Source organism: Odocoileus virginianus, chromosome 1 (assembly GCF_023699985.2).
Source record: "Odocoileus virginianus isolate 20LAN1187 ecotype Illinois chromosome 1, Ovbor_1.2, whole genome shotgun sequence".
NCBI classification, from domain to species: domain Eukaryota; kingdom Metazoa; phylum Chordata; class Mammalia; order Artiodactyla; family Cervidae; genus Odocoileus; species Odocoileus virginianus.
Window position 1 is genome coordinate 70327677 of NC_069674.1, and position 13347 is coordinate 70341023.

A 13347-nucleotide genomic window follows, 5' to 3' on the forward strand; every position below is an offset into this window, starting at 1 on the left:
ATAAAAGTCTCACAAGTTCAAGTTCTATTTCAGCCAAAACTTGAGAAAAGTAATTCTAACTCATGGATTTTAATAGATTTTCTCCCTCTGTGACAGGATGAAATATTATATATAGATACCTGGTACAAGCCAAGCTCTGACATGCTGTGCCAATTGCCAGTTTTATAACAGGGCATTTACTATTCCTTCTAATTTTTAGTAGTTATAATGAAAATGCATTCATATTAAGTACTGATTTATATAAATGGCTTTAAGCAAAGCAGCATAAGTACTGGAAGTTTTACTCATATGCCTCCATTTTTCTCTAATATATCTCATAGTTTAGATAAATTGTAGTGTATATTTCTTGCTGAATAACAGCTGTATGCTTCTGATATGACAAATAGTGAGTATATACATTTAATTATAAGATATGGAGATCACATTCAGCTGATTCTATTTATTTTTTACTACATAAGACTTTCAATTTTAGGCCATGCACCAAACTATCATTCTCATTAATGCAACTTTACCATTAGTGATCAGAGTGGACATATTTTCAATCACTTCCTAAAACTAAAATATATTATCTTCATTGATTTAAATTATTTTTGAAGTTAAAAACATTCATCATTAAATATTTTAAAGGAAAGGGGAATTGATTACCCCCAAAGGTAAGGCACACCATTCATAATCTACACTGACAATCCTACGGATTTATATGTGCTTCATTGGTGAGTGAAAAATATGGCTTTTCTCTAGTCCTTTCAAAACTGATTTATAGTAAGCCCCAGGTACTACTAGTTTGCATTTTAGTACCACTTTTAATCTTGGCTAAGGCCATCATTTTTACTACAGCAGGTTTCTACTTGGTGGAATAAAATGTTTAACATAAATATTAAATAGCAAAGGACCTAGATTTCAGCAGATATGATATAAAAATCCTATTAAATTATATCATGTTTTTAAAGACTGGTATGCAAAAACTGGTAATTTAAAGGCTGAAAATCTAAAGAATTCTAAATGAGAACATTTAATTCTCATGGCAAATCTCACATTTTCAAAACAAAAAAAGTATTTGTTTTCTCGAAATAAAGTAACTTGTGTAAATATTGATTTTGAAACATACAGCATACAATGATCTCTAATAGATATAAAATTTCAAAGTAAGAATTAAAATTAAGATAATTTTACAGTTTTTCTCCTTTTTTTCTTCTTAGTATCATATGAAATATATAGTTTTAGATTGAGTGTCTGCCATTTACAAAATACTGTGCTGGATACTCTTTGATTTTTTACAAAAGCCAAAGCAGTTGTGTACCATTTTCTCTTCAATTATCCATTTACTGGCTTACCTGAGTATACTTACTGCCTGCCTTGTGTTAAAAGTAGAGCTCTTTAAGACATTTAATACTTAAACTCCCATCACTCAATATGGACATCTTAATAACCACATATATTAAAAGGTTTAAGGGGTATAAGATTATGAGTATTTCATCCATAATGTGTAATGTTTTTAAGATAAGAAAACCGCAATCTTAATTAAGAAACAAAATGGATCTATAAGAAAGATAAAGTGGACCCTGTTGAACTTTATTATGGCACCAATTCTCATCTCTCCAGAGCCCCTTCCAATGTCAGTACTATCATCCACATCCTCTACCTTCCTGAAGACGCCAAAGGGGAGAACGTCCAGTTTCAGTGGAAGCAGGAAAATCTACAAGTAGGTGAAGTGTATGAAGCCTGCTGGGCCTTAGATAACATCCTCGTCATCAACTCAGCTCACAGACAAGTTGTTTTAGAAGATAATCTGGATCCAGTAGACACGGGCAACTGGCTTTTCTTCCCGGGAGCTACAGTGAAGGTTTGATCTCTCTTTCGCTCCTTCTCTTCTCCTCTAAAACCTAAAGCTCAATAAACCAAACTGTACTAAACCACTATTTTACTAAAGTTTTTTTACTAATTGAAGGTTGCTCAGTGGGGCTTCCTTTATGGCTCAGCTGGTAAAGAATTCACATGCAATGTGGGAGACTTGGGTTCGATCCCTGGGTTGGGAAGATCCCCTGGAGAAGGGAAAGGCTACCCACTCTAGTATTCTGGTCTGGAGAATTCAATGGACTGTATAGTCCATGGGGTCATGAAGTATTTTACGAAAACCACTATTAAAAGAATAGGTAATATCACTTTACCCTCCCCTGTAAGAATGGGAAATCATTCATTTGTTCATCCTTTGAACAAGTATTTTTGAGAACCCATGATGGCATATACTGGGCTGAATCTGGAGAATATAACCACAAAAGGCAGATATGTCTTTTCCTTTTGTTGTCTGTCAGTTTAGTGGAAGGTTACATATAGCAACATGCATGTGCAAAACAGCATAATTGTTGATTTGCTGGGAAAGTTTAAGGTGCTATAGAAATAACAATATACAGTGTCAGATCCAGACTTGAGGGATTAGGAAGGTTATCCAAGAGAATAGGAATAGACTGAAGGGTCATTTCAAATTGGCCAGATGGGAAGACTAGTGTTTCTAGAATCATAAATCACATACATAAAGGCTAGAAGATGATAGCACAAAGCAGAGGCCTTCGACAGTGTTTGAAATGGTTGTCTAATAAATTCTGAGTTGAAACTTGTGATAAAGTCTGAAGATATGACCAGTGATGAAACCTTAAAGTCTTAAAAGCTCACTTTTTAAATGAGAATTAAAATCACTGGCTTGCCTGCCCAGAGAGTGTGTGGAGTAAGTTGACCTTCAACTAGACTCTCTCAAATTTCAAGTATGAAAAAAATAAAGTACAGATTCAGATTGGAGAGTTTTTAAAATTGTGACTCACTGTTACAAAAAAAAAAAGGACCTCTGTGCTGCATGGGGGTGAGATCACAGAAGTCACAAGCAGAATATAGAGATCTAAGACACTCATCTCCTTTTAATGATTTATGGGTTGCAAATTATTTATAGTACTTCCCTGGTGGTTCAGTGGTTAAGACTCTGCCTTCCAGTACACATGACACAGTTAAGTTGGTGCTTAGCAAATCATACTCTAGATACTGACTAGCATTAGGAACAGACATCATCTTTGCTCAGCATGAGAAAACACCCAGTAAACCTTATGGAGATTTGTTCTGATAAAGACTCTAAAACTTTGATTCCTTTGGATCCTTTAAAGAGTCATGGATGCCTTTCATATGAGTGTGGAAAAGAACCTTTGTAAGGATAGCCCGTATCATATCCCACTACTGCTTGATTAAGAGAAGGATTTTTGTTGTCACTTTTCACCATTGGCAAGATATGTAAACCCAGGAAACACATGGAGACCTCAGGGCCTGGGATTCACATTCTTTTCCTGTGATGATCATTTGGTAATTATTTGATCTCAGTTCCCTTTACTATATATTCTATGTACTTTTTGTGCCTTTTTTATAAGCCATCATTATACTAGTTTAATTAACTTTTTGGTTTCTTAATGCATTGTAGCTTGGTACCACACATGTTAAAAGTGTATGAAGTATGTGTTTGCTTTGTAGTAATGGTTACTTAAATTACAACTTGGTGTGGCATATACTTTTGCTTTGTGGTCTCTCATCTTCCTCCTAAGCTTACTAATCACACATGTGAGACTTGCCTAGTTACCTACTTGCCTAGTTGCCTATTAAGTAAAAATCATTGTAGTAATGGTTTGTACCAGGGTCTTTGGCTGTCACACAGAAGCTTTTCTCTAGTTTTTCTTTTCAAAATTTTAAATAAGTGCAATGGTAAAATCTAAGATTGTCATTTTAGCTCATTTATATGACCAACCTTTTGCATTTTGACTCAAACCTCTAGCATGAAAAACTGCCTTTGCCAAGTGATTTGGAGTTCTAGTAATAAAAATTGTTTATTTAAACTGTATGCAGTTTCTCCATCAAATATTTTTCCTTTGGTGGGTGGCCTCTGAGATGAAAACAGAGTACAACCAATTAGAAAACATATCTCAATATTCCTATTGGTCATCAGACATGTTTTGAACATTGCTTTATTTTGGACTTTTTAGTGTTGAAAGTAATGTTTGTTAGACTATATGTTGTCTTTTCTAAATAATACTCATTAAAAGTCTCCAAGATGTTTACATCTTAACTAAATCAGAGATTGAATGTAACCTCAACTGAGTGCTTCCTTGTGCTTCATTACAGAGTAGAATTTATACAAGGAAAAATGTCCAAGCACAGATAGGATACTCTTTGGTTAAGTAGTAACAGCTACTTTTTATTGTCCATGTATTATTCTGGGGACTTGTTATTCCAGATGTGTGTGGGGGATTATGTATATAATCTCATAGAGTTGATCTTTATGAACCTATAAAAAGATGAAAGTGGACGTGGAGGTGTTGAGTAACTTGTCCAGAATGCTGTTCGTACCAGTGGCGGAGCCAGGATTCAAATACAGGAATCTGACTTCAGAACTCTTGCTCTCAGCTGCCTGATAACTGTGCTTTCACAAGTAGTAAATATAAACTTAAACGTGCCCTATTGGTCTTATGTTTCTCCCCAACATCTATTTGTTAATTTATCTGCCTGTTTTTATCCCCATCACTCTCTGGCAGTAGGCTGAAGACTCTTGTATTTCTCATATTTTTTTATCTTGATCTAGCTTTATTCCATTTGTACTATATTTTCTTTTCTCTGGATGACTGATTTTTTTCTTTAAGTTTTGGCTGCACTGGGTCTTCTTTGCTGCACATGGGCCTTCTCTAGTTGTGGCAAACAGGGGCTACTCTTCATTGAGCCATGTGGGCTTCTCATTGCAGTGGCTTCTCTTGTTGCAGAGCATAGGCTCCAGGTGACGGGCTCCAGTATTTGTCGCACGTGGGCTCAGTAGTTGTGGCGTGTGGGCTCTAGGGCACTTGGGCTTCAGTAGTGGTGGCACACTGTCCCTGTTACTCTGCGGCATATAGAATCTTCCTGGACCAGGGATTGAACCTGCGTCTCCTGCATTGGCAAGTGAATTCTTATCCACTGCACCACCAGGGAAGTCCTGGATGAATAATTTTCATACATTAAAATCTAGTAAGTTCAGACCAAGCACAGGTTTCTTCCTTGTCTTCCAGTCTATAACATATAACAGCTGGTTTAATTTTCACGATCATATTTACTGGTCCATCACTGCTGACCTAAAGTGAAGTTAAGGAGATAGGAGTATTAAGATATTTTCCTTACGGAGGTAGGAAGCATTTTCAGTAACCTATAGAGAAGGTGAAATAGACTGAGAACAGGGGAATTGAAATCAACGGTCTCATGGTAGCAGACTTCCTGTGATGAGGATGTTGGAGTCAAGAATCATACAAAAGGATGCCGCTGACAAAAGATGACACCATCATTCCTTAATAGAAATTATAACATGCATCCTCCGTACTCAAGACTTTTGATGGGTTCCTATGTAGGCCTCGAGGGGACAAGCCAAACTCCCTAGCATGTAATTCAAGGCTGTTTCCAGCCTGTGTCCAGCCTAAGTTTTCATCCTTATCTCCTGTTCTCCAGCATCACAAATAAAATGGGATTTCACACTCCCACTCATTTAGACATGCTTTTCCACCTTTCTTTTTTCTATGCCTAGTCATTCCCCAGCATCTTTAAGGGCCCAGTTCACATGTCATTGTCTGGATGAAGTTTTGTGGATAGCTAATGTCTGCCTCCTGCCTGTGCTGCTATAACCATGAGGTTGAATAAGCAGGACTTGAGGTTAAAGACTGTCTACAAAATACATGTTCATTCTTCTTCACTAGTGACCATTCATATTCACTCAGACAGCTTTCTTAAGTCTGTGTCCTTTTTGCAGAAAAACTAAGTCAGGTCCAAAGACTACTGATAGACCAAAAAAGCAATCAATCACTGTAGTACCTAGTCTCAGTTCAATAACAAATACCCTATGGTCCACCATAATAATGCAAACTCCAAACTTCATCGCAGCATCTCCTTTCCTCCAGCTGAGGTCTGCTGAGTAGAAAAGAGATAAAAGTCAATTCCTTCCCCCTCCTCCACTAAGTCATTAATTTTAACCTTTGAATCATCCAGGGCTGGGTCAGGAGGAAGGAGAAGAAGCGAAAGGCAGTTATTGTTGTGAGTGGGAATTATTGATCTCATAATCTGGCAAGTGATCGAAGCTGGATTTCTCTTGGATCCATCACAAAGCTCTTTGGATATGTCACCACTTTTCACCAGAACTGGGGATTTCTCACCTGAAGCTCCCCAATGTATATCTCTCAGGTTATGTCTACTTCCACTACTTCCCACTGGGACTCTGACTCATGACTTCAACCTCTTTCTGCTGAGGGCTCTTTGCCCCTCCAGGAAGCCCTTGGGGGCAGAATCTTAGACAGACCAGATTGCCTTCTGTGCGCATGGGTCCAATCCTAGTCTATGGTGAACATTCACTTTGAATCCATCACTGGGAGAAAAGAAGCTACTTACTTCAAAATGCAGCCCTCTTGTTACCCAGCCACCTGCCAGCAGCCCCAGTTGTTAGTCTAAGCCCTTACAGAATCCCTTCCAAGGGATGGCCTTGAACTCCTAAGCCCCAGGCTTGAGGCAAGTGGATGATACCTTCCTCCCCTGCAAGGTCGTGGATGTGACTCACAGTTCACCAACAACGCTCTGGAAAACAATCATCTCTCTGCTTTCCAGCTGCCAACCTACTTCAGCTTCAGACTCACTCATTCTCAATTTAGGGAAGTGGCTAAGTCATTTTACCACCTCTTTTGTTAGGTCCTTACATTTGGTCCCTTATTTCACTTTGGAATGACGAGTAGCACGTGTTTTATTGGCACCTTATTTCAGCATTCTGTTATAGCATATATATATACATCTATGAGAGCATTTACAATGTTTCTTTGTAGTTATGTTTGTCTCCCTAGTTAGCATGTTAGCTTCTTAGGCTTAGGAACTGTTTCTGCTATTTTTGAATCTCCAGTGTTTGGCACATGATACATTGTGCTAGTTGAACAAATGAAAAGCTGAAAAAATACCAAGATCTAGTTTGTGAAGAAAGAAAATAAATTGTATATTCAAAGATGACATGAGGGCAAAAATATTGTGAATGGGATTGGCTATAGCAAAACTGTTAAGAAAATGAGCTTAACAGGGTTCAAATCCTGGTTTCACCATTTACTAGCCATATGGTCTTGGGCAAGTTATTTAACCTCTTGGTTTCTCAGTATCCTCACCTTTAGTAGGGATGATAGTAGTATCCATCTCCTGTTGTGATAATTAAATAAGAAGATACATGTAAACCTTAGAACAGTGCCTGGAATATAGAAAGGTCTTAATAAGTACGTGTCTTCTTCATTGAAAATTTTGAGTACAAATAGGCTCCACAGGGAAGTGAATATAGAGAAAAATAAGTAGAAGGCAAAGGATTGGGCTGACAACCCCAATTAGGAGGGCAGAAGGAAGAATAGGATAGAAAAATACAGAATTCACAAATTATGTCATCCATGTATGTCATTAAGATGATATCAGAATTAAATCAAGTAAATGGATTAGGTTGGACACAAGTATTTCGCATAGGTGTAACTTTTGGCAGTCAAACTAAGGACCAGTTTCCGTTGGAATTAAGTTGAAATGACATTCACATAATTAAAAAATTAATAGTAGTTTTCATTATTAACAAATGATTTTTAAGTGCTGTTCATAAAATGAAGTAGTAGTAGTGGGAATGTTGATGTTGTGAAAATAGAGTTTAAGGGTGGCAGGTCAAATAGAAAAGATAAAAATGAGTCACTAGCATTCATAGTACATATTTTTCCTTATCTTCTTTATATTTGTTTCCCATTTCCTTGGTAATAATATTTAATCCATTTTATCTGAGCCTGTGCTTGTTTATCTCAAGTAGGGCAGAATGATAGAAGACCAAATAGAGTAATTAACTTAAGGAGTTATGTGATCTGGAGAACTGCAATTATAGGTCACCAGTTTAAATCTGTCCTGGGTTGGTAGAAGGCCATTACCATCTGTTGGCTCTTTAGTAATGATATGAAGTAGGTGTCTAACAGTATCAGCTTTTAATGTAGAACCCGACCTTATGTTTGTTGTGCTTTTTTATTTGGATTGGTAAGCTAAAGAGGACTGTAAGAGGTTACAGAATTAATATGTTCTTCCTCAGCAGCCATCTGTGTTTCTCCTCCATTCTCTTTGCAAGTCCATGGCCTTGTCTGACTTAGCTTCCAGTGTTTTTCCAGAGAGCTTGCCCATGTGGAAGAAAAGGGGCAACACATTCTTAGAGTGTTTCTAATTGCCATCATGATTTTATTACTTCCCATGAATCCCTAAGCAGCCCTCTGTTCACAACCAAATAGGAGGGGCTCTAATGCCTGCAAATCTAGTCCTGGAAGTCAGAAAGCTCCCCAGAGCACCACCCTCGTTAACAATCTCCGCAGTAAGCCAGCCGTGGACTCAGAAAGGCAAGGAGGCTCAACTCACTTGATGTTGAATCACCTGTCTTAATTACTGGTTGTAATAGTATTTCCTTCTTTTATAGACAATTGCATCCTTTCTTTTTTTATACTTTTGTATATGATTTCTAGACTAATCAGGAATTTCTTGTGTCAGTTGTTTCTATTCTGAAGATCCGGATATACTGTGTCAGTCTGCCGTTGGCTGGAATCGGCTGCCACTGCCGCAGCTGCCATTCCTTGGCAGCACCTCTCACTATAAGATGGCTGTGGGTGTTTTGCCACATTTAATAGTGGAAGGCACATTCTTCCTGCCTGAAATGGGAGAATAATTAATCTAAGGGCAACTGCTGGTGCTCTGACTCTTTGAGAATGGTATTGGTTTTGTCATCAAAGTTTAAGAGAAATGGTTGATTTTTTTTTCAGCCCCTTCTGTTTCAAACATATAGAATCAAGAATCAGTGTTTCACCTTGGGTAGGATTCTGATACCCATCTCCATTGAGTAGCATGGATAGAAGTAAAGTCGCTCAGTCATGTCCGACTCTGTGAACCCATGGACTGTAGCCTACCAGGCTTCTCCCATGGGATTTTCCAGGCAAGAATACTGGAGTGGGTTGCCATTTCCTTCTCCAGAGGATCTTCCCCACCCAGGGATCGAACCCGGGTCTCCCGCATTGTAGGCAGACGCTTTGCCATCTGAGCCACCAATAATAATAACAACCATAATTATGATAAGTAGTAATAGAAGCCATAGTAATGGTGGCATTTCATGAATCATCTGTAGTTGCCAGCACTATGAGGAAAGCTTTTTGATCTAAATTTTGTATCTACAGGAGACATTGCATGTCTATAAGGAGCCTGAGAACTTAGTACTCAGGTTTCCTTAGTCATTCTTGAAACATCCAGACCAATCCATCAAAGTTCTCTCTTCCCAACTCCTCAAACACACATACTGCAATCTGAAAATGTCCTTAATTTTAAGCTCAAAGCAAAGTGCTAAATGTAACATTTTAAAGGGTCAGCCTGGAACTGTTGCAGCTACCTGCTTTCTATAACTCACCATTAAAGAAAAGACCTGCAAAGGTCAGGAAAGTACTCAGAAGAACCCAGGAACAAATGATTTGGAAAGAGATATGAGGAGATATTTTGGTTTTTGTTTTTTCTGTTTTTTCTATCCTTTAATAGTACCCAGTGAAGCAAAATTTCCAAATAGATCAATATGCCATGGAGGTAAATATTGGTCAAGCAGCTACTTCATTTTGTGTATTCACTCCCATCTTTGGTGGCAGCCAAAATTTGTATTTTGAAAGCATGAAACATCCACAACTCCTTGATATCTGAGTGGGAGAGAGAGTACATGCTTTGCTCAGTCACTGTTAATAAATGTTTATATCTGCTCAGCTAGCCTGGTTACCCTCAGCTTGCAAAGGCATAAATCACTGGCTTCTGTCAACTCTGGAATTGACCCACAGATTAAATGCAGATCACTAGGAGATAGGTGCTGTTCCATGTATTTTTTATTTTTAAGAAATCTTTCCACTCTGATTGCTGTGCCTGCACCTGCTAATCTTTTCCTATTTATTATCCTAGTTCATTGTATGGATAGCAAAGAATGCCAGATTACTCCTTCTGCACATTTATGTCAACTTGTGTTGAGAAGTAAATCAACATTAAATGTCACAGATTCTGTTGTGAAGATTTGTCCTTTAGAATAGGCTGTGATCAAATGTATTTAAAATAATTTTTCTTAAAAAGTAATTTATTAAATTTTGCAGATGTATGTCAAGGATTGGGAGTAACTAAGTATACAGAATTTAGAAGGGACATATCTTAATCTTTTATTTCTACTTCCAGTTAGATTGTTTCCTCTCTCTTCCATGTGCTGTTGATAAATATCCAATAATAATGTCAATTTTCCTAGTTTAACAAACACCAAAGGCCCTAATGAGGAGCCATTAGGTGAATTAGGTAAATCAACAACCCATTAAGGAGAAGCATTAAGTCAGAAAAGAGAGTCTATTAATTTTCTTATAGCTCTTGTACATTATGCATTTGCCAAATTCATTATCCCAGTGGACACTAGGCAGATCTCCAGTCCTGAATAAGAACTGGAGCTTTCATTCTGGGGTTCTGCTGTCACTTGTCTAATACCATTATCACAAATTGTTGAATCATTAATGGAGAACAAAGGTTGTAACATCCAAATTATGGAAAAAATGTAAACTGATTTGTCTGAAAATGTAGTCTTAACACAAGTTGAGGCTAGTGAAAAAAGTCAAAGACAAATGGTGAAAGGGATGATTACATTCAAAGCAGAATTTATTTCTAAATGTGTGTTTTGGGAATATAGTCCCCTGGCAGAGCAATATCTGCCTGCTATAATGCCTAACTTGTCTTCCATGAATTGGGCACCCCAGAAAAAGGTTTCAAAAGTTCATTCAATGATTTTATTTTTTTAGACTGTAAGGACAAACAGGAGGAAATCAGATATGCTTTCCAGAAATATGCTTTGCAAATTGCTGTACTGGAAACTATCTGGTCTGTGACTTGAGGGATTTGAGTACTGGCTTTCTAATGAGGATAAACCTGAGCTCAGTAAGACTTGTGGCTAGACCATGTTCTCATGTCTTTTTCTATTAAGAATCGGAATGTTAACTACGATTTTCTGGCTAGATTCCAGCTTGGTTAATTGCATGCTGTCTCTCTAAATTCGCTTTGCTTGGGATGTTCTTCATTTTGGATTGCATTGCTCTTATTGTCATGTTTCCCCCAAGAGGTGGGTACATGATATTGTAAAATGAGCCAGAATATAATTTGTTAAACTAATAAGAGTACTTTGGGGATGAAGGGTTAAATGTGTGTTTTTCACAATTTCCCCCCAATGAGGCCTATTTGTACAGTAATTAATGTGGAATAGCATTAGTGAAACATGGAATTGAGCCAAATCACCATGACAAGAGTGGCAATAACACAGAAACAAATAATTTCAATAAATTCTACTAAAAATAACCATTCAAACAAATCCCCAGAGCTTCCCTTTTCTTGTTTGTTTATGATCTGAAGCTGACACATTTAATCACTAATTATTACATGTTAATACAATATTCAATGGGAAATTTATTTTATTCTATATGAACATATAAAACCTGGTAACATTTCCCATCATCTTTGTACTTAGCACAGCACAGAGCTCAACTGTTTGCATAGTGGTACTCATTAAGGTAAAGTTTGTTAAATGAATGAAGATAGGGGATGAAAAAAGAAAGGGAATTAGCATTTACTGATTTCCTAAGATTTAGCAGTCTTTGGAATAAGCATGTTACTTGCACTATCTCATTTAATCCTCACAATTGCCCTCATTTCACAGATGAAAATAAAGAGGCTTCTAGAGCTCAGTGACTTCTCCAAGGTCAAACAGCTTTGATTTTCAAAGCCAGCTACACTGTATAATAAAGTCCCAGCCCTTTTGTTCCTCAGTAACTTGCAACCTCCCAGGTTGTGTCTGGTGTTCTGGGCCTTAATTTGAGGAGGCAAGACTGAAAACCTCAGACACTGTGAAAGTCATATTGATCTCTACAGACAAGGTTAACAACTGCTCTGTGGAATTTTTCATTGTTATTCTTTCTCTCGTTACTCCAATTCAAATCTGTCACTATGGCTGTTTTAGAATTGTCATAACTATTGCCAAATAATTACACACTTGTCACAAAATATACCATAAATTGAACCTTTATGAATCATAGTATAAAGTGGTTCAAATGCTTAATGAATCCAGAAAATAATGAGGAAAAAAAAAAAGACTCTTTGAACTCCCTAAAATTTGCTCACTGTGGTTGAATCTATTGTGTTGACTAGAGAAAATGCACTTCAGCCCTCCTGCACCTGGACTGTGTTTATAGCCAAGTTATCAGTTTTTTAACTGGTATTAAATTACCTAGAAATTGAATGTGTGCAAATGAAAGAAATTCATTTTGCCTCATGAAAGAAATCCCTCTCTTCCTATTTTGTTTTTTTCTTTATAAGCATGTAAGTCTGTACCTTTAAAGGCCATTGAACCAGGATGTAGGAAATATGTATCTCTATATGATAATAGCTACAACATGGTAAGAGGCTTAGTAAACACAATGATATGTAATGCTGTAGGTCAGTCCATTTCTGGTCACTTAGTCACACATCTCACTTTAATCCAGAAACTTTTATATCAGCGTATTTTTGTTTCCAACCAGACAGTGGCTAATTTATGGCTCTGCCAACAATGCCATTTTAATTAATTTTATTCATCTTATTTCTCTTTCCTCTGCTCCTCATATCTCATCTGTTTGCGTTGCCTAGATTTTAATTAAAAAACCTCTCCTCTCTAAGGAGCAATCTGAAGTGGCAAAAATAATCACTTAAAATATTACAGTCATTAAAATATTGGCTGTGGTGGAAGCCATGCATTTTCAATTTTCCTACAAATGATGTTTTAGCTTCCTTTTAAAGTGCACTTTGTATCTGAATCGTCTGCCACCAGCCAGCTTGGCTATCAAAAATGGTCTTCCAGCTGGGTGGGCTGAGTGACAACTCCTTAATGGAGGAAATGGATGGCTCTCTGCTCATGTGGAGGGGAAGGCACACCGGGCGGATTTCACTCCATCTGCCACCGGCTCTCTGCAAGCTGGCATTGCCCAGATGCCCAGTATACTCACTCCAACTAAAAGGATATCGTCAAAAATAAATTGTAAGGCTACAGATACCTGAAAGAATCATCAGGGCCATTAGACCCCAGGGAGATAATATTAAGAGGTGCCTCAGTGTTCATCTTTGATGAAAACCTAATTAAACTATGGTAGAGGTGATTGCAAGTACCTTTTTTTACAAGTACAGAGGTGAAGTCATTAACATTTTTAGCAGAGTATAGAGAGAAACCTTAGGAAAATGCTATCCTGAATTGTGGCCAAA

The 13347-nt window shown here is 37.4% G+C and overlaps 1 protein-coding gene across 3 annotated transcripts in view; it reads left to right on the forward strand.

Annotated features, from left to right (window-relative positions):
- Positions 1–13347, forward strand: part of RELN (reelin) — a 534275-nt gene that overhangs the window by 302327 nt on the left and 218601 nt on the right. For all 3 annotated transcript variants that reach the window (XM_070469617.1, XM_070469611.1, XM_070469614.1), the window contains exon 10: positions 1603–1843. In XM_070469617.1, the coding sequence (XP_070325718.1) occupies positions 1603–1843 (241 nt within the window). The remainder of the gene's footprint in view (positions 1–1602; positions 1844–13347) is intronic.